The 27435-nt window shown below is 39.8% G+C and overlaps 1 protein-coding gene across 3 annotated transcripts in view; it reads right to left on the reverse strand.

The window, feature by feature from the left end:
- The window catches only part of tbc1d1 (TBC1 (tre-2/USP6, BUB2, cdc16) domain family, member 1), a 73927-nt gene that overhangs the window by 17209 nt on the left and 29283 nt on the right, over positions 1-27435 (reverse strand). For all 3 annotated transcript variants that reach the window (XM_042484948.1, XM_042484950.1, XM_042484951.1), the window contains 11 exons: positions 25480-25569; positions 25279-25383; positions 24360-24492; positions 22746-22837; positions 21642-21758; positions 19559-19684; positions 19146-19294; positions 17615-17875; positions 13442-13575; positions 5610-5810; positions 773-934 (listed from right to left, as the gene is read on the reverse strand). In XM_042484948.1, coding sequence (XP_042340882.1) covers positions 773-934; positions 5610-5810; positions 13442-13575; positions 17615-17875; positions 19146-19294; positions 19559-19684; positions 21642-21758; positions 22746-22837; positions 24360-24492; positions 25279-25383; positions 25480-25569 — 1570 coding nt within the window. The remainder of the gene's footprint in view (positions 1-772; positions 935-5609; positions 5811-13441; positions 13576-17614; positions 17876-19145; positions 19295-19558; positions 19685-21641; positions 21759-22745; positions 22838-24359; positions 24493-25278; positions 25384-25479; positions 25570-27435) is intronic.

Consider the following 27435-nt stretch of genomic DNA (forward strand, 5'->3'; position numbering starts at 1 on the left):
CATTTTGATACCCATTGCTTAGATCCTTGATCATATTTTTCAGGCTGAAATTTCTATTGTATGTATGCTAATATTCTAAAAGGAGCAGAGCAAATATGTTATTTTTACACTTAGGTATTTGTATGGAGTAAACAACTAAGATATAATAAGATATAATTCACTGAAATTAAGAGCCTGAGTATAACCACAAAACTGTGTGTGAAGATCACAGGGGGGAGGATGTTCAAACATGTGACCTTGCAGCTTTACTCCCGTGTGACCACCGTGTCAATTTGATGTCATCATCTTGCGTCATAATCTAGATCTTAAGGTTAACTCAGTTCTGAGACTGATCTTCATTGGCCAGAAGCCTTTCTGCTTGCATGTGCAGTTTGAACTTTAGATGTCCCGTTACGTTAAAGGCTGAGGACAGCGGAGATAACCTCCCTGTCCTCTGTGCGGAACATACTGATACTAGAAAGCAGAACAGAAGGTCTTGACAATGAGAAAAACTCAGTGAGCGGAACAACTGTTAAAGTGAAATACAAACTGTCTTTACTGTGTGCACACATGGAATTTAAGCTCTCTTTTTTTGCAGTATTTGTTAAAAGGGTCAAGGCTGATGATAAGCATATCCTTACAATTCATATTTTCAGTTTTGGAGCTTAATACATTAAGCTTTGGTCAATATTTGCTTATACCTCTGGGTTTTTCTTTAAAAAAAAAAAAAGAAGAAAAGAACAAACATTTCCAAGAGGAACTGATACATGTATTTGTGGAACCAAATATGTACCTTGTGCAACAGCAGCGTGTATGGTCTCTGCGTCAAATTTGACCTTTGCCCTCGCAGGAGTTCCCAGCATCTTTTCCCACACCAGAGTGACCTCCTTTAGACACGGAGTGATTTCCTCATAGTCCAGCTTCAGACGTTTGTTCTGCAGATCGCTCTCTGAGGCTACGAACATAATAAACACACAGACTTCAATAACATGACAACTCTTTGTCAACCTCTTGTCTCGGTCCTTAGGTGGGTGTGCGCGCGTCTGTGTGTATAGCCGAGGTGCTAACACCTGGCCAGATGCCAGTGCGTGGCTGTCTTCAAAAAGCACCAAGTCCTGTACATTTTGTCTTTCTTTTTGGTTTTGTTCTGCACTTGTGCACTTTCATACACTACGGAAACAGACTTCAACATGCTCTTTGTTGTGGTAACCTAGCCAGAACAATAAAACCAGTGTAGAAGACAAAAAGCAACTGTGACTGCAGACAAAAACTGATTTAAATTTAGAGAGTAAAATACAAATGTGTTTTTACTATCTGCACGCGCGCGCACACACACACACACACACACACACACACACACACACACACACACACACACATTTAAAAAAAATAATATACATTTTATTACATTACACTTTAACTTTTATTCTCATGTTTTAGTCTTCTTAGTCTTGTTTTTATTTTCTATTCTCTAGCTCTTTAATGGTGTCTTTAATTGTATTTAAAACTCTTTTAATAAAGTATTTCTTTTGTACTTTGAATTTCCCTGCTGTATGAAATGTGCTATACAAATAAAGCTGCCTTGCCTTGCCTACTTTGTCTCTATGCAAAGCACTTTGTATTGCCAGCACAATCATGTTTTCTTCCTGTAAAACAAACTATGACGTGTGCTTACATGAGCTAGTACCCACCCATTTCAGCCAATAATATCATGACATCCACCTGTCAATCAATCTGCAACTTTTAGCCACACAGAAGCTAAAAATTAAATTAGCGAGCAAGCAACAGCATGCTACATCTGTGTGTTTTTGTTTCCCCAAAATACCGTGGTTACAGGCCATCTGGCTAGAATTTGGCCACTTTTAGGAAAGTGGTGCCTTTGGCAGCGTCAGATAATGCAAAAGGGTTTGGAACTCCAGCAACACTTGTAGTATTTAAGTATGTAGTATTCAACTTTATTGCAAGACAACACACCTTATCAGGGTCATCTGATGTTGCTGGATTCCAACCTCCTTTTGACTTATTACCCTTTTCCATGCACCTTGTAAGTAAGTCAAGTTGTGCCAAAAATCCTCACCTAGCTCCATAATGTGTTCAGTGCTTTTTACAGTGGACTGCCTTAAGAACGTTACACGGTGCCTATAATGAACTTCGTATCTCTCTTCCCGACATATATTAGCGTATTGGCATTACACCACTGAGACTCACTTTTACGACATGCCCACTTTTAAATGATTAATCAAATAACCTCTAAAGATTATATCTCACCTTTTTATGCTGTTTCTCTATCACGATAAATGTATCACGATACTGATGCTAGAAATGTCTGGACTTAAATTACCACCTCTAATAAGGTCAGACTGAGAAATTATTAAGGTTTTATGAATTAAAATCTTCATTTTTTAGACAAAGATCATTCTAACAGGCCAGGCCAAATGCATTTAATGAGTGAGGCTGTCATCCTCTAGTGACTGAATTTATCAGATAAAATATTTAATAATGAGTACAAGATTTAATCACACTTGAGGTAGTAAATCAAAATACATATATCACACAAAACCAGAAAACCTTTCCTTTTTTTTGGTTTGGTTGGATATGTTGGAGGCAAATGGCTCAAACAGAGTGAGCTGGGGATGTGTTAGAAATAACTGCTGCTGGTTAAACACCGTGTTTAACTTTCAAGGTGTTTTGTCAAACATGCAATAAGTGATTTTGAGCGGAAGCAAGTTGTGAACACAACATATCATTACCGTTTAAGTTGATTTATCGAATTTGACACACACATGCGCGCACATACACACACACGCGCGTGCGCGCGCACACACACACACACACACCCCTGCAGTGTCATAATAAGATGTTTGCACAATCAAATCTGTGACTTTCTCATTAACAGGGCCTGTAAAGTAAACAGAAAGACACAAACTGTGAATTCCGTTGCAACATGTTGACAGCAGTGATCAAAGAAGGTGAGGGCACACCCAGCACCCCTCATCTGTTCCTCTCTCTCTGGCAACACCCTTCCTCTCTTTCCTCCCTAATCTCTTCACCCACAGCCCCTCTCTTCTTCTCTTTTCTGCCTGCGCTCGACTCCTTCCTCTCATTCAATCCCGTATTTGTCTTGTCCGTCAATCCCTCTCCCTTTTTCTCTCCCCCATTCCCCTTGTGGACTTCCCCACCCTTTCCGCTCATGTGTGGTGTCCACCCAGCAATGACAGGCTGCAACTTGGCAGAGCTTGGGAAAGTGACATCATCACAGGAAAGAGACAGCCGTCGGTTTCCCGCTCTAGCCTGTACTGACATCTTCCAGGAAACGAAGGTAGATGTGCAGCCAACAGGAGGAAGACCTGTATTTGCATCAGCAACATTTTGCTAAAATAAGCCTGGGGCTATAACAAAAACACTGCAGCTTTAATGAAAACATCTACAATATGCAAATTGCAAATATGCAATAGACTGCTTTGCACAGATCTGAAATCTAGAATAAACACATTTTTAAATAACTTGGCACTGGATGAATTAAGATCTCAAGAGGCCTGGAAGTGTTTTATGAAGTGCCTCTGCAATCAGAGACCGAGGAGGCGTGAGTGACCTGGAAGGTGTAGTCTGGATAATAAAGGAAAACTTGGACGGAGCAGATAGCTGACACACCCAGAGTAAGAATAGATGCTGCTGGAGAGGCCGAGGTCTTATCAGCTGTCTGAGCAGCCAGAGTCTGGTCCATCAGGGACTCGCTCACTGGCTGCGGCCCAGCTCACGCTCAGTCTCTCCTCTCTCCAAACTCTCCTCCATTTCTCTCCCATTTTGTTGCCGGAACTATCCGCCCATGATAACACACACCAAGATAGGATACGCCGCCCTGGGGCTGACAAAGATACACACACACACACACAGATGGAGGCACACACTTTTGCAGTTTGACCCATAAACCAGGGCAGCAGTGAGGGAGATAAACAGAAAGTATAGAGGACAGAGAGTTCAGCTCCACCCAGAAAAATAAGGGATAGAAAGGTGGAGCGCACCCTGTGGGAGAAATAAAACATCATCAAACTATAGACGCCCAAGAAAGCTGCCACACACTGCAGATGTGTGTGCTGGTGTGTACAGTGTAGTGAATGTTTGTGAGTGTGTGTGAGGTCGCTGTCCGGACTTGTTTCTTCCATCAATATTGACCCACATTCCCTCCATCCACACCCTGTTATGTAGTGATGATTTCTATTCACCCTGTTATGTAGTGATGATGGATGAAGTGTGTGTGTGTGTGTGTGTGTGTGTGTGTGTGTGTGTGTGTGACTTAATGGTTTGTATACAGTGCAGGTAGTTAGGGGTGTGGTGCGTAGCTAAGCATGTGTTGATGTGTGCCAACTAGGTCAGAAAAGCGATGGTGCACTTGGCCCACCCTCAGATATGCCCACAGCAATCTCACACACACACACACACGCACACACATTATATAAGCTGCTGATTTGCAATGTGTCTAAATATAAAAAAAGAGATAAAAAGAACAGGTGTGCCCTTTCTCTGGAGTTGCAGCATTGTTTCAGCCGGGACATTCTGGCTGCGTCTAGTTGCTATGATATCAATATTTGCAGAAGTAAAAATGTCGACAAAAAGGTAGAGTATAAACCCTCCCGGAACAGCACAGGGCTTTGAAACCAACAGTGCAATTACAACTTCCGGGACTCATATGGGAGATCACATCGAGATTTGATCCACTTGATCTGATAACATTTAGAAATTCTGAAGTAGCTGCATGATTGAATACCTTAATCCTCACTCAAGTTAGCGAAGGGTAACCAGAAGTTAGCTGCACGGCTAGTAAAAATCTGTAGTGCACCTGCTCTTTGGACCCCAAGACGCAGAAGATCCGGGTGATACCAGGGAGCTTCTTGAACGTCTTTGGTTTCAAGCGCCACTGAGCAACTTTTAAAGGAATGAATAATAATAATAATAATAATAATAATAATAATGAATTTCGCCTTTCATGAAGTCAAGGTCGCTTTACAACAACAACTACAACAAACACATCCCATCCCTTCTCTGCTGTAACTGGACAACGATGAGCGGAGCATTTTATCCAAAGATGAACATTTTTCAAATTCAAGAGGAACCAACTCACATGATTCAAAAGACATACAATAAATCCAATTCAACTTTGCAGGACCAGGCAGAAATAAAATGTACTGTGTTTCAATCTGGTATGTATAACTGGACAGTTACTTTAACTGCAACACAGTGCATGGCAATGTAAGTGTTAATGCTAATTATAAGAGAGATTATGCTACCAGTTTGTTTGGTAAATGATTTAGGATGTTTGCAAAAATAAAACATCATCTTTTGTTTATGAACGTGTGATAAAATTACTATGAAAGGCTATGGACGGGGCGCCTAGTGGCTCACTGGATAGAGCAGCTCTCCATATACAGAGGCTGTGTTCGATTCCGGCCTCGGCCCTTTGCTGCATGTTGTCCCCTCTCTCTCTCCCCCTTTCACCCTCAGACTCTCCTGTCCATTAAAGGCAATAAAAAAGCTCCAAAAATCATCTTAAAAAAAAAGGAAAACAGGCTAGGCTATGCTATACTGTGTGTGTGTGTGTGTGTGTGTGAATACTCTTCATCCATTTGACTCACCCTGTAGTTTCTGGTTCTCCCTCTCCATCCTCTGCAGCAGGATCTGCTGCAGGATGGCCTTCCTCCAGAGCTCCCTCAGCTCCTCTTTGCTCCTTTTTGTCCTCTCCTCAGGTACCACCCTTATGGACGAGTCCCCGCTTCCTCCAACTCCCACTTGGCCCACGCACACTCGACCCCCCTCCAGACAGGGGTCCCCCCTCTCTGAAAGACATATCAGATAGTATGACATTATCTTAGATCAAATTACACTACATTACAGCAGCAGGATACAGCAAATAAAACCAGAGTTACCATATTATAATAGTCATATCATAAAATAATGGAAGTTTTCATAATATTTGGTTGTTAAGAGAAAATTAGGGAGTTAGGGAAAATTCTATATTCACTGGACATGACACACTTGGACACTTTTTATCTGGGGGAGACCTTTTATTGACCCATATTCAAAAACCCCAAGTCAATTCTGTTATTGACAATCCCTCGGATATTCCTGCAAAATAAAATGAAAACTGCTAAACATAGATATATTTGACACAGTCGGGTGCAACGCACTGGCAGTAACAAAAAAAAAAAGTGTTTGTGTGACTCCACCCCAAAGTACAGGGTGGATCCCAAACCTCAAAATACCCGGTGTTGTTTAAAGGAAGGACATAACAACTATCCAGATAGCACTTCTCTTTCACTCCGTTGAAACATCATGTTTCAGTTGATCACATGCATGCACACATGCACTCATGCACGCACACATACGCACCCATACGCACACACACGCGCGCACACACACGCGCACGCGCGCGCGCGCGCACACACGCACACACACACACACACACACACACACACACACACACACACACACACACACACACACACACACACACACACACACACACACACACACACAGACACACCCCTCACACCCAGACACACACGCCTTAGCTTGGCTTAGGTATGTCAATGTGATGCTTATCTCTCCAAAGACTCATCTGAGGAAATTAGAAACATGTAAGATAGGTCAGCGACACACACAACACACACACACACACACACACACACACACACACAATGACAATAGTGTTCTTTGTGCCAGGTGAGGTAAGGATGTATGTATGCCTTTGTGTCTGTGTCAGGCAGACTTTCCAAGACATGCTGGAACCAGCATAGTCACTATGCAAACATATGGCTCTTATGTTTTTAAAGAAGTGAAGACAAAGCAAACGTGTGTGTGACACAAACACACACACACACACACACACACACACACACACACACAGACTGATGACGACTCTCTTGAGAGACACATGTATTTGTTAGACAAACACAGACTCCTGCCATGCTTTAACGTAACAGCTGAGGAGTTAGCTTTTAGGTGTGAAAAGTGCACACACATTCACTTGTACAGACTTATCCTGCTTATTTAAACTTGAGGGGATTATCTGCTACATCAGTTTCCTTTATCTGTACCTTAACTATAGCTACCATACTGCATATGCCTAATCTTAACATAAAAACTACGCCTTAATGCTAAAATAACCACACGCACGCACACACCCTCTTGCATAAAGTGGCACAATCCACTCCCTGAACAAACACTCCAATTTCACCAGAAACATGTCCTGGAAAACACACACACAAACACTACATGCAAAGTGGGTCAACAAGGCTGGCGCTTTCCTCTGGCGCTGTCTGTGTGTGGACTGTCAACATGACCTTGAGACACCGCCATCCTCTCCAACACACACACACACACACACACACACACACACACACACACACACACACTCAAAAAGTCGACACACCCATGACCTCATGTGTGTAAGCACACACATAAATACACGCCCAACTCAACCCAATTTAGCTCTGCATTCAGCCTGCACAAAGCCCATCACACTGACCTGCTAAAAGCACTGTTATTCCTTTGCTTGACGGCAGTTGACTGTCAAAATAAACTTCAGGTGCAGATTTTATTTATGATGAAGAGAAATGTCCTACTTGATGTTTACCTGTTTGATTTGAAAGGGAAACTTAGCACACAATGACGGGCCTTAACCTCTCTAATCCCTTCAATAAGTAGGTGGATAAAAAGGTCACATTAGTCCCACATTCCTGTTGTGTTTATTAGACCGAAACGCAGAATCCAGAGGGGTGTGTGCAGAAGTGAACAAATGAATGGTAACACTTCAGTGTAATGTCATCCATTATCAAAAAATACCATCTTTGTGAAGGTCAAAGGTCAATAGAAGTGTGGGAGTATGTAGCTGGCTGAGAATTTGTACAATATGAGACTTCGACACCCCCCAAGGGTAACATGAAAAAAAATAATCCCCGTAGCTGTGCTTGGATTCCTATTGAAAATATGCTGTTACTATTCAGTCATGTGTTCAGTCATCTTTGCTTCAGCAGTCTCCTTGTGGTTAGCCTTGGATGTCATTGTTGTCGAGAGCTTAAAGGGGTACTTCAGATTTTTTGAAGTGGGGTTGTATGGGTTACTTATCCATACACAATATTACAAATGGTAGATGTCAGTGAACATGCCCAGTTTGAAGAAGCAGGCTTAAGCACAACATGTAAGCTAAGCAATGTACTACTGTGGAGGGATCAGCAACAAAACACATTTATCCATCTAAAAAAATCAATATGAGTTCAAGTGTATGCCTTATTTTGAGTATTTTCACTGCTTTACCTTAATGTTAGACAGTGATTCAGTGATACTTCACGGGAAAATGAAGTGATTATATTGCTCTCTTTAAAGCCAGAGTCCATTGAGAAAAACAGTAATTTAACATTGCTAAACATGGGAGCTGCTGCTCTACAGGATCACACCAAGATGCATGGCTGGCAAAGCATGGCCAGCGAAGTGTGGCCAGCTAAACCATCGTTTCCCCAGAACACACCTGTTGGGTGCTCCTCTCTTGCTGCTGCATAATGCATTTTTCAAGCTTTTTGGGCACGCATAAAAGTCAAAATATTTTAAACTTTTCATCAAGGTGCAAAGTCGCACTGCTCGTTAATGTCACTTTTGGCCACGTGCACACAGCTCTGCTCCACAGATGTCCCATCTGTTTTTCAAACTGCACTTTCAAGGCGCTTTTGGAGCTGTCGCGCCCAGTGCGATGAGTCTCAGTTATTGGGTATGTGTTATTGTGTGAATACGGCATTTAAAAGGATTAGTTCAGATTCACCAAAGTAACACATAATACATACCAGCTCTGATTATTTTTTACTTTTTTTTACTATTTTTATTTTTTTATTTTTATACTGGGCACCCCAACACAAATTAACTAAATAACTGAGACAGCAGTAGACCAGCAGCTCCCGTGTTCACCTAGCTAAAATCACTGTTTTTGTCTATGGAGTTTGGTGGCTTTGATGGTAAGAGCATGGATGGGGAAGTGAGGCAGTAAACCGTTTTCCCGTTGAAATGGGTAATATGACAGAAAGGTAGAGCGAAGAAAATACTCTCAATATAGTGTACACTAAAGCTGTTATTGATGATTTTAGGTGGAACTTTTGGCTAAAAAGTGGCTAAAACACATTTTGTTGCTGACCCACCTCCACAGCAGTACATTGCTTAGCTTCCTTTTCCAACTCCAATCTGCTTCTCCAAACTGGAGGTGTGCCGACTGACATCCACTGCACGAAATACACAGACGAGGGATAAGTACCTCATACAACCCAACATCACAAAATCCAAACTATCCCTTTCATATCAATCATCTGTACAGCTTCTTTCGTAATTCACTTATAGTACTTCAAAGTTAGTCTTTTTTCTCACGGTATGTATGTGATTTTACTCGTCTCTCCAGATGAAGTCAAAACTGAAATGGAAGCTACACAAGTCATTCATTTTAGGTTTTATAAAGATTAACAGTATGAAGTAGCTCAGAAGTCCAAACAGCACTGGCATCGTAGGACTTTGTTTCAGAGCAGCTACCTCTATTATTTTTGGTGCAGCGTGCGTCGCTGCAGGCGGATCCGCCACCCAATGGCAGAATGTGCCTGTTTACTTTTCAGGTTCAATGCCAGATGACACTTCAGAGCAGCAGATTTTTGTTATCTTTTTTGTTGTTTGTTGTTTTTGTTGTCCATATCTCACCTTAACAGACACCTACACAGCATCTCTACTCTGGTTATAGTACTTGAAATAATACCCAAACATTCTGTTAGACCTGCCAAGCTGTTTCATGTGTGCAGGAGGTGGTTTTGGATATACAGTGCCATAAAGAGACATAATGGTTTCTGTCTGAACTGTTGGTACTGTACTGACAAAAACTGCAAAAATATGTAATGTGTCAATAAAGGAAAGGTTCATGTGTTCTATCATGACAACACAGGGCAAAGAGGTGACAGCGATCACCTCCACATCCTTACATTCATTCAAAGACTTGACAAGATATTTCCACAACCACATGAGAATCTGTAACCTTTATGATCGTTGCCGTGAATCAGCGCTCTCTCACAGCATCAATAAAATTTTATAAATAAATGTAGGGTTTACTGCTGTTTATTCCCTATTGTATTCAACCTATTGTATTCAACTTGATCCTACTGTAGAGTGCGTCACTATAAAAGAAAGCATATGTAATTGACATCCATATCTGCCATACTTTTGAAAGAGATGTCTTGGGGACCAGACTTTTAATGTCACTGATAATGTATGATAAAAATAGTTTTCCTCAATGAAATCTTTCAGATTCATTTTACAGATAAAACAAGAAGTCGAGTTACTGACTGAAAAATAAAACATAAACTAATAAAATATATCAACGTTTTTGATAATTATTGAGCCATAAGTACACCTCCATGCAACTATGGAGTTGAACTTCTTGTCTGTGAAAATATGGATGCTTCACACACATCTTCTTCCTGGCAGCGGAGAAGACAATTTTGAGGTAACATCAAGGATTAGTGTCACCAATTCAGGATCTTACCAAATGTCTCCCCTTCTCTTCCTGAGATATGACATTAAATAACAGCCAGAAAAGTGTTAAAAGGCTAGAAAAGTGCAGAACATTATGATGTCGAAGTGGAGATGACCGTTGACTCTTTGGATATAAAGTGTAATCACTTCATCATTTTATCCTATAAGACATTACTGTGAAATGTTGTCATACTTTGCAAATGAATTCATGAGTTGGCCAAAATCATGCTGTGTGATGTCACAGTGACCACCAGAGTCCAAGTGCTCTTTTGTAACAAATTTGAAGAAATTCTCTGAAGGCATTCTATCTCTTTCATGAAAAAGGGAAAGACGGATGGATGGACACCATAATGCTCGCTTCATGCCTCACTGGTGCAGAGGCATATAAACAGCTTCTCAAATGTGAGTACTTGCAGTGCTTTTTGTGTTTGACAAATTTGGAAACAATACTTTTAGGTTCCCTTTGGCTGTTCGCCAGACTGAATGAGAGAGATGAAGATTCTGCATTTTTTTTCATTATTTTCTGACATTTAATAGACCAAACAATTAACTGACTGACCATAAAATATAGCTTGTCAAAATAGTTGCTATTTGCAACCCCATTTCATATAAGGCTGGGCTTTAATGCATATTACTGAAACTAACTCTATACTATAAGCTTACTGAAATGTGTGAAAGACTTAAAATCATTACTTCCAACACAAAATATAAACACTGGTTTAATAAAGTGCAATAAAGAAATCATTTCCTCTTATTTGCTAACTCAAGGAGAAATACATGAATGTGTTTTTGTATCTGTTTTGCACAAGGAGGCTGTTTTTTCACTGTTTGATATAGTGGAGCTAAAGTGTGACCAAGCCCAACTATCACAACTGTCAACACTTGTTCTGTCATACTCACATGCGCGCACACACACACACACACACACACACACACACACACACACACACACACACACACACACAACCACACAGTATATATAATTATCAAAACACAGGATCTGAAGACATGCAAGCACATGCATGATTCCCATGTCTGCACAGACAGACAGACAAACACACACAATATTATATATGTACAGTGCACATACACACTATTTTGTATCCGCCACACCTTCAGAATATTTGACAGGGCGTTAAATCTCCCAGCAGACCTACTGTTTGTATATATATTTATTTTTAGCCCCCAAGGCATTCAAGCTTTTACTCAAACTGTTCATTTCAGGCCAGCCTTTAGTGTCAAACATCAGCACTATTAGAGAAAATAACTGATAACACGCAGAGCAGTGTAAGCTCACTCAATAATGCTCAAGAACAAACAAAAGATGCCACGAAAACTCTTGTGCATGTTAATTAGTTACAGTCTAATAACAAGACCGAAATATGAGGCCCTGCATGTTTTAGACTTACTCTAAGTTTAGACACTTTCATAGAGAAACCAGCATCAACCTCCACGGCTGAAAAATGAAGCCAATGCAGAGGTACCAAAAACTGCAGTTCCTTTAATGGCACTTATATATATATAGCCCTCATATAGCCCTGTGTTAAAATGCCCAACTTCACAGCAGAAATAAACATGGTCTGTAGCTAATTTGTCCATTTGTGAGGCTACACTGTTTAGATGTTATAAGGCTAAAGTTGCGTAATAACGGGTGCCGCCACTTGAGTAACAGGTGGGTGCCAAACAACAAACCACAACCCACAACTCAACAGGAAATGTCACAGTTGATATGTCCATTATTTTATATGATCTATAGTTGTGAATGACATTGCACTTTCTGGCCAACTTGTATGCTTTATATATCGCAATGTTCTCTAAGGACGGGAATATATCTTGGCAAAAAAAGTTATTTTTTGAGCACTGAACACAAAATTCCCAGAAACAAAACATAAACATAAACAAAAGATATCACCCAGGTTTAAATGCACTTCTAGACTTAGAATTCAAGAGGAAAGTAAACTTGCAGAGGGTACCTTACTACTTAAAACTTGTGGTTTGGTTGGCATTTCCCAATGAGTAAAATCCCACAGCATTCCAAAATCTTAAATGCTTGAATGGACATGAAAATTAGTATATCAAGGATCACCGAAAATGTAGATAATAGGCTTTTCGGGTTCATACAGGAGAGATGTGGTAATGTGATCTATTCTTGTTCCCTTCCTCTTGACTGAGCACATAAACCATCATATTAAATTAAAGAGCGACACAGTGTGGAAAGGCTTTCTCACTACACCACTCTCTACATGTATGAGTGTTTTAAAAAGACAGCACAGGTAATAAAGCCTGTATGTGGTGTCTTACTCATGCTTTTATCTTGTTAGAGTATTAGGCACACATGAATGAACATGAGCATGTGTATTTACAGTGTATTGACCTGATACTGCCTCCTTCGTTGGAAGAAGAAATGTTTAAATTTTTAACTGGAGCATGCAAAGCTAAGTCTAAAGATCTTACCTCTTTCATGCACCCTGACACACTATGGGCTTAATCACACAAAGACACGTTGCCAGCAAAACCACTGATTCCCTGCGGTACAGGGAGCCTGTTGGGTGCTCCTTTCTTGCTGCTGTGCAATGCCTTTTTGGCGATTTTTTGGGCACGCATTATCTATTGCAGTTATCAGGGAGCTGGTATCAGTTTGTTAGGCAAGTGCCCTAAAAAAAAAAAAAAACGAAACGTGCCATATTTTCTAGTAAGCAAAACACGTGTCTAACTCAGTGATGGAATTATATTACAGAAATATTCTCCATATCAAACTCTATTAGTTGTACATTCCCGAGTTGTGTCTTTTCTGAGTCTAGAACATTTTAACTCTAACAGACAATGTCAATGTTTTTGTACAAAAGCCACTGGTTAGTCCTAGTGGAGAGCCTTGCAATGGGTTGAATCAATTTATTAGTGAGTTTGTTCTCACCGTTGCTCTCTGTGCTCTTCTGAGGTGTAGCGACCCGTAGGAAGATCTGCTGCCTCCATGAGTGGCGGTGGCTCCGCAGAGGACTTTCACCAACCCAACACGCTGCACCTGGTGTGGAAAGAGCTGCTACATCACTGAAACACAAACAAGCAAACACACACAGTTTATACCACATAAACACACACAATTATATAAAAGTTGATAACAATTAAAGGCATAAATTCAGTTGTTTCTATGCAACACAAAGCACAAATTATAGCTATACTTGACACACTTACATGGACGTGCCTATTTTGTGTGTGTACCTGCTCTTTGGCTCAGGACAATCGATCTCTTGGACTGGGGCCAAAAATTGAAATTTCAGAAAATTAGGGACAGAGGAGGAGGAATGGAGACGAGCACGCAGACCGCCCAGAGGACTGAGATGGAGAGATTGAGGTGAACAAAGGAGGCAGAAAACAGTTGAAAAAAAAAGAAACTCAGCCCCTGTCCACACAGAAAAATGCATTGCTTATGAGAAAAGTTTTTGATCTCTTTTCAACCTGTCAACCAATGAGTGACACGTGTTCCTCTGTTTGAACGGGGCTTTACATAATAACATGGCAAACAAGGTCAAAGAATGACTGAACAATTAATAAGTGAATATAAAAACAGAGAAAAGAGATACTGCATGAGCTGAGCTGAAAAGCAATGCAAGAGCCTCACCGTCTTTTATTGAGTCGGGCTCCAGCGGAAGGTGAGGAAGGATGATGAGGAGGGAGAGGAGGAGAGGGAGATGAAGAGCAGGGAGGAACGAGAGGAAGGGTGGAGTCAGTTGGGACATGTCTGAGAAACAGTGCAAATACAGAGAGAGAAAGCAAAGAAAGTCAAAGACACTGATAAAAGTGTGAAAACTGAAAAGGGGGCGGTGAGAAAGAGCAGGGAAAATGACAGAAAAACACTTTTCAAGATACAGCCGAGAGATGAGATTTATGTGAGTAGATAACAAATTTTTCTTGATCATTACAAACCGTGATAAACTTGAGATATCGTCTTTTCCAGATTTAAAAGGCAAAAGTACAACTATTAAAAATAAGCCATGTAATAGTACTTTTAATGGGAAATTAAAAGAGACATCCACAGATTTGGCGCTGCACTCCTTTAGCCCCTTGAAACCTGTATGGGCATAACTTTTTCTTGTACTGCATTTAAATGCCTATCACAAGTATCTTAACCTTTGAAACAGGAGCGAAAAGGCATAATTCTCATTCTCAGAAAATTGCAAGAAATTGCTAGGTGACAACAAAATAACCTTTAAATAAATGTTAAAAAAAGGAGAGTGAGAGGGAAATATAAAAGAAAATGATTCAGAAGAATGGGGAAAATGTCCAGAAAATATATTTATGACTATTAGAATTATATATTCCATGTGACAGAACATATATATTTTTTTTCCCAGGTCATTTTCTTGTTTGTATTGTTTTTTAACTTTTATTTTTTGTTGCTAATTTTCATGTCATTCTCTTGTTCTTTTTACTACTTTGCTTTTTTTTTTAGTTATTTCTTGTCAAGTTGCACATTGCCTTTATCCTATGTTTTGGAAAGAAACTGAGCCAATCTGCTCAGGTCTTAAAGGGTGAACACTGTCAGATTTATGATGAACTGTTCTGGAAAGTATAACCATGGATGGAACAGAAAAAAAGGATATCTATTTTGTTTCACATTCTTTTTACTTGCCAAAACCTGGAGCTTACATTACCCACTATGCAACTTGACCACTGACAGCTCAGCCAGAGGTTTGTGTATGTATGCCAGTAGTGGCTAATGTAGCCTCAAGCTAGCCTAATGTGAACTGGCTACAGAAGTCTGTAGAGTCTGTTTAACTCAACACATTGATTTTTTTTTTTTCAAATTTTAGATTTGTAGTCTTCAGACCCAACTGTCTCTGACCCACCTGATAAAAATGATTAGTTATCTCATAGCTCCCTCTGGAGCCACAAAAAAGATTTATACATTTTTAAAAAAAAGAGATCACAAAAGCATGCACATCTACATGACGAGAAAAAGGCTAGGACAAGAGATAATATACGAGCAGAAGAAACAAAGTTTGCAGTCTAGATTATGCTCCAGTGAATATTTAATAAAAGTACCACCATTTCAAGCCACATGCTCTTCATCAGACCAAAGTCACCTCAGTGATAATTATACAGAATATTCATGGCAGCATAATCTAGAGTGCAGACTTTAAACATTTTTTAACATAGGCAGTAGTATTCCCTAACGCCTGCAAATGCAGTTTAATGAGAAGAATCGGTTCGGCTATTCTCATTTCCTGTTCATACATAGGACAAAAAGTAATGCATTATCAATCATTTAGAACCTATATAATTGTAAACCAGGAGGCTGTATTCATGTGATCTATAAGATGCAGGCTGACCTTCCTCTCTGATGAGAGAGAAGGAGGAGGTCAGGTCACAACAAAAGAGCAACAAAGTCCATGAGGGTAGGAGGGCCGTTGTGGGGGGTGGATCAAACTAAAACAAGACTCTGACCCAGGGGACCGGGGTTTGGGTCTTTTGTGAAACCAAAAATCAACATTGTTACTGATGCCCAACTGTGATTCTATTTCTAAACCAAACCTAAGTGGTTGGAGTATTTTTTGTAAGATATCATGGTGCTACATTGTGAAATACAACACAAACTGTGTACATAACTTTTTATAGGATATCCAGGGTTTCCAACACTATTTTTGGCTGCCTGCTACAATCGAAACATCTGCTGCCATGTATTGGTATTCATTTTATATTTTTGGAGCTGGGCTGTTCATTAGGAGTGCTTCTGTAATATACATACGATACCATTATAGGCTGCATTGTGCCATTTTGCTGGAGCGCAGGGTGTACTTTTGGGACAAATGGAGCAGCAGAGCATCAGGCACAGTGAAAGTGAAAAGTGAAGCATAATTGCAATGAGCCTAAGGCCACGTTTAGACAAGAATGGCCCGACTAAAAACGGAAATGTCTTTGCTTTGAGTTTAAAAAAAAAATCTGCGTTCATATGATAATATTGTAAAAACGATCCTTGTGTACACAGATTTGCAAAAACAACTGGAAATGCTGTTGTATGCATGCCAGGCCAGTGGCTGGCGGTGTAACTTTGTAATGACACACCATAGAAGAACACCACATGCATGCTCAACGTGTGGCTGTGACATCACCGTTCTCAAAGGATCCGCGCATTGCCAGTTTACACAGCGACAGAAGGGGTTGCATTTTCTAAAGATTACACTCTGGAACCTGTTTAAAGCTTTGTGTTTTTAGGCCCCCAAAATGCCATTGTTGTGTGCCAAAGGCCAAACCGCAACAAAAGTTTAACCCTTCATGCAAGAACATTTGTCCTGTAAATGACGCCTAAAAGTTTGCATTCACTCTGCAGCAGCAGCTCCTCTTATCTGTCAGTCTGACCTAATCAACTCTGACCAGATAAAGTAATAAATTATTCACCTCCCAACTCCACAAACTGCATGTGAGGAAATAAAGAACTCATGAAGACATCCGCCTGCGCTGCTTTAACAGACTGGCAAAAACGTTTGAATTTAGAGAGGGGATACACACTTCATATAAACCATTGTATGAGGAAACATTGAATTGGTGGAGTTCCCCTTTAACTGTGAGCACTCTCACCTACTACATCATCTTATCTATGATTTTTTTTCTCAGATAACCAAAAGCACTGTCATCTGATTTTGCCTCCAAGCTAAATTTGATGTTAAGAGTCTTACTGTACACACAATAGTTGGTTCAAGGTCAGAGAAAACAAAGTTGATAGCCAAGATTTTAAGAGAAGGGCATCACTTTTCTGACAGGAACTCAACTTCTTTGTGCATAAAGCCAGCTTTGTCCTCCACTATGTAGATCTTGATAGATCTATTCTGTCTTGTCTCCCTTTGACACAGATACCCTGCCGTCACACAGTAACTTCATGTATGACGCTGCTCATTCCTCACCTCTACTGATGTAATCTAAGATCTCACAACATTGAATAACTGCACTTATTGTCACATTCTACTGGATGAAATCAAGCAATATTTAAATCCTCAACAATTTCCTGGTTTATGTTGATACCACAACTCACAATGATTACAAACACATTTACTTTTCTACAAACACACACACAAACACACACTTTCCTTACTTGCTCTGGTGTGGAGAGTCGGTGCTGACGGAGTAGTGTCGTACAAGCTTGGGCTTGGTAGCTGCAGTCGGGTCCTGTGGTGTTTGAGTTGGTTTGTGCAATGGAGAGTACTCTGCTGAGGAAGGAGTGGGAGGGTGGCTGAAGGTGCTGGCCCGTCGGCGGAAGCCCTGAGGCTGAGCGTCACCGGGTAAAGAGGATGAGGAGGGAGACAGGGGGAGAGAGGAGTCAAGGCGCTTCAGGTCTCCTGTGGAGTTGTGGCACCTGATGATGATGAGAAAAGTATGTAAGGAGAAATACACAGTGTCCACACATACAGTTTTATGTCGTCCAAGGCAAAAAAGAGGGTTCAGGTGAAATTAACTTTCTAATTCATTAGAGGAAGGTTGGGATAATTTAAGATAAAGCTGGGTGAATATACAAATATACTTGATGCATTGCGGCTTGTTCCACATGCAATGTACAAAATGACTTAATCGCGCCGACTGAGTATAAATGGTCTCATTGGTGTTTATAGCCACTGGCCTGAGACTCGCTTCGGCGTTTTGTTTTTCCCTCTTTCTCCTATGACTCTATGCCTGTCACCGACACACACACAAAAAGCAGGACTTTTGCAGAGCTATTTAGTTGCATTTTGCAACCACAGAGCACCACTGTGGCTTTCATATACTATTAATATATGAACCAGAGAGCTGTCTCTTAAAGAGAATAAATCATCACATTTAATGGTGCTGCGGAAACAGTCTAACTTAATGAGTCGTAGTGGTGGCAGTGTGAGCAGGTGAGGCTTTGTGTTTTTTCATCTGCAGAGTCACATTTTGCGGCCACCGAGCAGCAGTGCGACTTAGAAATCTTTGCAATCTATAAACTGGAGAGCTGTTAGTTTGTTTTAAGCTCGCAGTACATGAATCCTCAAACTGTGGTTACAATTTAAATTTCTGTTAACATCAAACTGTTGACTAAAAGCTTTGAGTCCACAGCAAACACATCGACACTTCCAGCTCGAAAAGAGTCAGATCCCTCAAAATAAAAGCACCATGGGTTTTGCTTGGACTTATTTAACTATAACATTACTATACTTTATTTAACAATATAACAGTATTTTATTAGACTTAAGTTACTTCACTGAAAGTGTAATTCATTTAAATAATTTAATTCTTAGTAGTTTAGAGGAGTTTTTCAAATATCAAGATATATATCATATATCATGATATAGCCTAAAAATATTGTGACATTTTTTCTAATTTAAGCATAATTTAATTATGTACAATGTTATTTTTTTTTCTCTACAATTCTGGCTTTCTAGTTATGCAAGCCAAAAGACAATTTCAAACCTCACTGATTCATCTATCTGTTTTTTCCTGAAGACACCCACATAGGCTTAGAAACTGCTCCTTTGAACTTCTTTGAGGGTTTTGAAAACCCCTATGATCACGAATTCCGAGTAAAACAACTGCTCTGACCTTTAAAGCACTGACTGTTCTGCCCTGAGTTATGAGTCAGTGTGTGGGCATGTGTGTTTAGGTGTGTTTACCTGAGTGGGCTGGTGGGTCGCAGCTGGGAGGAGGCAGACAAGGGGTCATCTAGACAAGGTTGGTCCTGGCTGCTGTTGACCGTACAAATGGAGGAGCCGCTGTCACTTCCTACACTGTTGTCCCTCTGAGCTCTGGCCTTGCTGCTTCCCTGCCAAAAACACACACAAACCAAGGTTACATGCAGGACGTGATTTTATATGTAACCAATGTTCACAAACCAGGACAATACTTCAGTTACCCCTATCATTCACCATTTCTATGTTTCAGATGTGAAGATTAATAATGATGAAAAATAACACCACCTCCTCTAAAATGTCTGCTTTCCGATGTCAGATAACAAACAAAACATTTAGACATCATAACATACATGCATGAGCATTACTGAATACAAAGAAAGAAAGAGTATTATTACCTTCCAGATCCCCTCCAGGGACTCAGTGAGAGAGCGCTTGGCTCGGCTCTTGAACTGTTCGAGTCGCTGCCGACTGCTACTTTGCTGCTGCGCCTCCACTGGGGCCGGAACTGCCTCCTCACACACCTGCATATACATGGAGAGGTAAAGGTAGACAGAAAACAAGACAGTGAGTGTGTGAGAGGGAGAAGGAAGTCCTCATGAGTACTGTATGACACTAATGTCTGTGTAAATGCAAGGGATCAAATATTTTCAGTTATCTTTGCTTGGTGAACTAGGCAGTCATAAACTGTTGGCACTTTGGAAGAAATGTAAATTGTCATTAAGGCTGGGTATCATTCAAAAAGCGACCATACAGGTAACCCTAAAGTGATACTGATACCAACAAACAGTGGTATAAAAGATCCAGGTCCAGGCACTCCAGATGGTTGGAAAAGCATAAAAGGCCGTTAATTTATAGGGCTAGAAAGATTGAAAAATACACCGGGAAAAAGGCGTAAGCCAATATGCTTTGGTGTATTTTTAATGTTTGTAGCCCTATTAATTAAAGCCCTTTTATGCTTTTCAAACCATTCTGAGTGTCTGGACCTCGATCTTTTATACAACTGTTTTTGGTTATAAGTTCCTCCTTTTTTTTTTTTAAACTATTCCTTTCTATGAGCACTGGTGCTTTGGGGGACACCAGAAGCGCTCCTGCCTCTCATTTTGATACTGATACCACTGTGCCAGTGATAGCCTTGACCTGACTTAGTGTCTTAAGTTTTTAAAAAGCGATTAGCAACAAATTAAGCAACTTATTCAGACCACCAAGACAAAAAAAGAGAGACATACTGTATTACTCTTATGTATATATATATATATATATATATATATATATATATATATATATATATATGTGTGTGTGTATATATATAAATAAGCAGAGAGGAGAGGAGACGCCGCTCACTGTAGGGAGTTCAGTTGTATTGAGTTTCTATGGTTACACTGACGCTCTTGTGCTCTAGATTGGAAGTGTTAAAAAAGTGATCCAGTATAGAATAAGCGCTGTAGCTATCATGCCATTCAAATGTTAAACTGTTTACTTTACAGAACAGAGCAGTACGGATTATTGATGAAATTTAAAGATTTAGTTGAATTACAGACTTTGGCAGTTATGTTCAGGGCAAAAAGCAGAGTATTACCAGATAATATACAAAATTATTTGTTTTTAGTTCAGAGGATGACGATCATAGAAGGAAATTTAATTTTAAACTTTAAAGTATGTATGACCTACTTAAAAGCAAATGTGTATTTTAGTATGCGGTGTCAAACAGTGGAATTCTTTAGACAACGACTCAAATGGTAATATTAATATCTGTCAGTTTGAGAAAATGTATAAGGAGAAAAAAATTAGACAATATGAAGTTGCCAGGTAATGTTGATTTTTGATGGATGTTGAGTTGCTCCATGTGGCTTTGATTTTTTTTCTCTCTCTCATTTTTCTGTGAGTATTGACTGCTAATTAACTGACAGACAGACCATCTATTCCTATTTGTTGATTTATATTTGAGGAAGGGGCTGGTAAAATAAGATTTTCTTCTCCCTGTGCCTTTTCCATCACAGAATGTAATGTAGCAAATAACTTGTGGTTTGATTTTATGGTCTGTTTTCATGGGCAGAGTAAAGTGTATGTGAAAATTCAGCAAAGTTTTAACGCTTCTGTTAATGTGCAATGACATTAATGACATTACCATTATGCAAAAGAGTGTATGATATCATCTAGCAACACTTAGTGACACTAGCTACTTTTATTGGAAAAGAGTTGGCAATCTGGCAACACTAAATATTTTATTTGCCAAAAGAAAGTGGGGGAGCGTCAGCTGCAGCACTACACCTATGAATCTGGTTACAAAAAGAACTAAATGCAGAAACTGCTTGGCTGCAGCAGTTCCGATACCACTTGATACTGAGTTATTTTGGTCAATACCTTAAAAGTTTCAGCCCTAAACATCATTGCAATAATGACCGGAAACAAGTAATGAAAAAAAAAGGGAGAGATGGCACACTAGTGTAAATGAGTGCTTTTGAGATGTGAAAAAGCGACCTGTTTGCTGTCTCCAGGCAGGATGTGCTGATGGCTCCTCTGCCTCTCTGCATACAGATTCCTCAAGGAGGCCATCACCAACTCATTCTCCTCCTGATCACTCTTAGGACGAGCCCTCTGAAACATACAGACACAAAATGCAGACAGCAAATAAATAAGTGTAGAACAGTTTGCAAATGTTGAGACAATAATAGTGTCCAAACCTCAACTGGACAATAGCTACATTACACGACTTGTGGAACAGCCTGCCTGAAGACCTGAAGGCAGCAGACGGGATGGACATTTTAAAAAGCAAACTCACAACCCACGTTTTTAGGTTGGCTTTTAATTGAACTTCATCTATTTTTCACTTTTTGAGTCTGTTTCAGTTTTACTACTTCCTGTATAATTTAATTATTCTTAACATATTTATTTATTATTTTACTTTGTGCTGTTATCCTGTCATCGTCTTATTTCCTATTTACAACTTGTTTCTGTTCAGGTGTGCGTGTATGTGTGTGTGTGTGTGTGTGTGTGTGTGTGTGTGTGTGTATCCAAAAAAGATATGCAGACTTACAGTTTGCTAGTATTAAAAGTGCTATGCAAAAAAGTCTGACTGATTGACTATAGTGGTATATTGTCCTGTTTTGCATTAGAAAAGCAGTAATTTGCTGATCTGGTGTATTGACAGTTCAGCACTGTTGTAGTGTTGTAGTTCAGCTACATCACCAGCAGATGTCAGCTGAGTTATAGAGACATATTTCAGAGCATTAGGCTCTCAAAGACTCATCTTTAACTGTACAACCATCTATATTAACAATAATGGATTAATACCATCAACAGGCCCTAACACTTCACTTGTATAACTGGAAAATGAGACTGAAGTGTTGGGAGAGCCACAGGGAGAGAATCAAAGAGATGAGAGGGCAGGAATATTATAGTCATGTATAAAGACAGATCAGTGCGTCACAACAAATCCCACATGAAATACATGTGATTCCGCAGTGATTCAGTCATGATGAACTTGCAGGCCGACTGGTTTGTTTCCAGCTGCAGTCGTCTCAAAGGGAACTTGAGGAATTCACACTCTTGCCTCCAGGTGCAGTCACACAACAGACACATTACCATAGTGTTCTCAAAGACTGATGCTTGCTCCTGGTTGTCCAAAGTGGCCAAGTGTCTCTGAAGCTCCAGCTTGGTTTTGGACGGGTGTAGACCTGAAAAACATGAAAATACATAATAACAAGTATTACCGCCTTGTGGTTGTATGGCTCTGTAATCCTGTTAAGTTTCAGTGATAGTTTATATCCATGTATGTGAAAACATGGATGATTCACACACATCTTCCCCCTAGAAGCACAGAAGATTCATACAATCAGCAAATTTTCAAGGCAAACACCCAAGATTAGTGTCACCAATCAGTATCTGACCAAATATCTCCCCTTCTGCTCCTCAGTTATAAAGGAGAATAATGGACAGAAAAGTACTTTTACAGAATATTATTAAGCCACAGTGAAGTTGACTTTTGACCTTTTGGATATAAAATGTCATTTTATACCATTAGACATTTGTGTGAAATTTTGTCAAATGAATGAGTTATGGGAAAATGTCAGGTGAGGTTACACTGACCTAAACCTTTGACCAACTATGTCTAATATGTTTATCCTTGCATCCAAGAACATACTTGTTCCAAATTTGAGGAATTTCCTCAAGGACTTCTTGAAATATCACATTCACTAGAATGAGATGGATTCAAGGTCACAGTGACCTTGACCTTTGACCACCAACTTCTAATCAGTTAGTTGTTGATTCCAAGTGGATGTTTGGAATTTGTTGTGTTTGAAATTCCCTCATGGTATTCTTAAGATATCGCATTCACAATAACAAGACAGAAGCTGTCGTAGTGACCTTGACTTTTGACCTTTGACCACCAAAATTTGATCAGTTCATTGTTATGAGTTCATTGAGTCCATGTGGATATTTGTGTCAGATTTAAAGAAATCCCTTTGAGGTGTTCTTGAGACAGACATTCATGAGACTGGGACTGACATACGTACAACTCAAAAAATATTATGCTTCCATCCACAGCTATCAGCATCCTGGACGGCATGTAGGGTACTGAAGGTCAATGCTGTCACCGCCTTATACTTCCAAGTTTTAGTTTATTGGTCACATAATTCAGTAGCATAATATGCTATTATCACCCCTGTGATGCAATTATCTATACAGACAAACATGGTTAAATCAATTTGTGACAATTAAATAAAGACAAAATTAAAGGCCTTGTTACAATTGCGATGTACACATAAACTTCTCCTGTATTGTAACAGCTTTGCTGTGTCAAATTTTGTTACATCTTTTGGGTATCCAGCTGACAAATCAACTGTTCTTCACAAAGAAGCTCTGATTACATCAGTCCTTTTGCTTCTTTTATCCATCACATTCATATGCAGCGTTGACTCGCAGAATACATTTAATACAAATACTCAAATTTAAAATATGAAAATCACTGTTAGATTTAGCCTTTGCCCAGTATATTTCAAATATTTTAAGAGGTAAATGTGATGAACACTAACACTAAGGAAAATGGCTCCTTTATTCTTCATCAGTTGGATACAGATTTATACAAATGTATAAATTTCATCTATCATTATTACTCACACCAATTATAATTAGAAGATGCTTCTAATTTTTTGACATGCACTGTAAAAAGAGCCGACTAAAGAGACGGTTTTCTACCTTCTATCCTCTCACACAGTCTGTGGAGCTGCTGCATGGGGCAGCTGTCACACTGCTGGCTCTGGGTCTTTGCATTCTGCTGCTGAGCTGCCACAGAGAACGCCTGCTTCAAAGTCAGCATGATCTCATCCACCTACAAGAGCAAAATACAGTCCATCCGTAAACATCGAATAATGTCAGTGCATTGATCAGTCTGTTTAATTATTCACATTAGCTTCTTTTCAGAACTGTATTCCACTATAGAGGACAATAATTTGAAAAAAATCACCCCATGTGGGTCTTTGCAGATATTATATGGCACGCAGTATAAAAACCAGCAGATGTAAAAGTAAAATAAACAGGATATGCATTTTTTTCCCCACAGGCTGTCCGGTTTACTCTGAAAGGAGGTAAATACTGACCAAGTGATTAATAATTCAAGAATTACAGTATCTACTATAAGCTAATCAAATTGCAACATTAGCTGAGTATTACACAATAGAGTACATCCGCCTAGTGACCAAGGGTTTTTATCAAACTGACAGTCCATTTGACACAGTGACTCAGTGCCGCCCAGATACACTGAGTCATGGGTCTGAAGCATTAGAGCAGAATTTAATCTTGATTGACATAAAAACAACATTTGGTGAAAAATATCAGCTTCACGCTTTGTGACACTCAAATTTAAATCCAAAACAAACTTGCGAGTTGTTAAATTAAACTGAGTGGGCACATCAAATATGAACAGTGAGTGGGAAGTGCTGATATGAAAATATGAGGTTATGTGAAAATAGTTACAGAATTTCAGCAGAAAACGGTGGAAAAGAGCAAAACAAAAGCGATTTAGAATCAAGTTTCTTTTTTTACACGACAACACTGTATGTCCCATCATTTTCTTGCCATGTTCTGCTTTGCTCTCCCTTTATCTTCCATCTCTTACCAGTGATTCATCGGTGCATTGGAAGACATAGCAAACAAAGATGCAGCTTCCTCCTTCCACGGTCTCCCTGCAAATGAAGCCAAAGTGATCGACGTGACGGATACCCTGGAAAGAAAAGATCAGGTGTTTCAGGATTTAGCAGATAGCTTTAAAAATCAAACACAAGCTGAGTAAGGTAATTACATATAGAATGCATGGTACCTGTGAGCAGAAGGAGATTTCTCTGAAACTCTTCTCTATGGCAACTTTCTTAGTGTCTGGACTAACCAAGTAGATCTGAGACCTCCCCACCTAAAACATACAAAAACACGAAGACAAAACAGTTTGAATGTTGAATTTACGTGTGGTTATGTGTGTGTGTGTGTGTGTGTGTGTGTGTGTGTGTGTGTGTGTGTGTGGGTTTAAGTGTGTGGTTTTAAGTGTGTGTGCTTCTCTGTGTGGTGAGGTTTGTGGTGTGGTCACACATAAAGCTGGAGCAGGCAGTTTCATTTTTGCTTTATTGGGTAAATATCGCTTAATGTACTTTGAGCATATTTTAATTCAAGCAGATCGAAAGTTAGACTTCTGCTCCTTTTCTTGCCTGTTTTTTATGCTTTAGAAAATCTAGCCCACGATGGGAGACTTTATTATGGAAGTAAACCTGTCCCATCTGATTTTGAAATAAAAAGGCCATTGAATTTCTGGCACTAAATATTTATGCATTGAAATTATGTATCTGATTTTTTTGCCATTTTCAGTTCAACTAATATATTTTCAAGTTGCTCAAACTCGATAGGCCAAATTCAGAGGCCAAAATACGAGGTATAAAATTCAGAGTAAACATCTGCGAAACCAAGGAAAAGCAGCTGATTCTGGATAAAGTAAAACCAACATCCAAAAAAGATATGCAGACAACGAAGAGCAGAGGGGCGAGCACAGATCCCTGTGGAACTCCAGCGGTCATGGGTTTCCAGCCTGAAGTGGCACCATTTACCACCACCTGCTGCAAAGCAACCCACAAAAGGATGACTGACTTATCAAAAAGAGATAAAGTCCAACAATAAATTAAACAAAATCGTCTGAATACAGACAAAAGGGACACTGGGGTGGTAAGGCGGTCTCTTTTGTGGTCTGATAAACAGGAGAGGGGGGCAAAGAGGGGCTGAGTAAATGTGCTGCAGGCAACACTACAAAAAAGTAAGATTAAATAAAAATTATGTCGAGGAGACACTGGGTTACTGTATGAAGCATGCATTTGCCCCTAGATAACTGGGGGAGGGGCTTTAGACAGAGTGGGGAGAGCAGCAAAGCAGGATGCCATTTCAAATTCTACCGTTTTCTTTTCCACTTTTCTGCCTCCCCCAGCTTTAACTAGTTATGGGCTAAGTTCCAAGTTTTTTTTAACATTTACCTTATATATAGATTTGTTTAAGGGCAAGAATGCCTATATCAATGGAGTTTGTTCATTAGTGAACTGCAACTACAAGTGTTGATCTGAGACTACGCAATATTTTTTTCATAATCAGATTTGTCAAATGGGGCAGTATCATTTCTTCCTTTTTTCAAAAAGTACCAAGAAATTTTAGGACAGTTCCGCTTTAAGGGGATTTTCCCATTCATAACGTCATTAGGACATTAGTCACTATAACTCCTAAACGTCAAAAAGGAACTCATTGGTTCATAATAAGCACACGGTCTAGTGTCTGTTAAATCCTTCACACTCTGTGGGCACACTTCACTGTTCTTCTGTATAAAATACAAATCACACAATCAGACACTCTCTGGGAAAAGGAAGATTTAATCTGTGTCTTTAAAATTAGGGCAATGATGTCACCGGGATGAGGTCATTCTGTCTACCACACATGTCAGAAGCAGGATGTATCATCAGTGTCAATAATATGTCTGTATTTGCTGAGAGGGACAGCAGCAAGCCCTGGTGGTTCCTGTGCCAGTGGTCACCATATCCTGTCTGGGGGACAAACAGGAAACCTGTTGGCAGCAGGTCACTGGGGTCACAGAGAGGTGAATATGTGACTGAGGTCATTTTGGGCAGCAGTCAGCATTTGCTCTTGCTGAGTCATTGAGAGATTCATATTTTTTCTCTCCGTCTGTGTGCTTTACGAGTTAAGGAGTATGAGTGCTTCATTTTAATGGAACCCAAAATTGCATTTTACAGAA

This window comes from Plectropomus leopardus, chromosome 4 (assembly GCF_008729295.1).
Source record: "Plectropomus leopardus isolate mb chromosome 4, YSFRI_Pleo_2.0, whole genome shotgun sequence".
In the NCBI taxonomy this organism is placed as follows: domain Eukaryota; kingdom Metazoa; phylum Chordata; class Actinopteri; order Perciformes; family Serranidae; genus Plectropomus; species Plectropomus leopardus.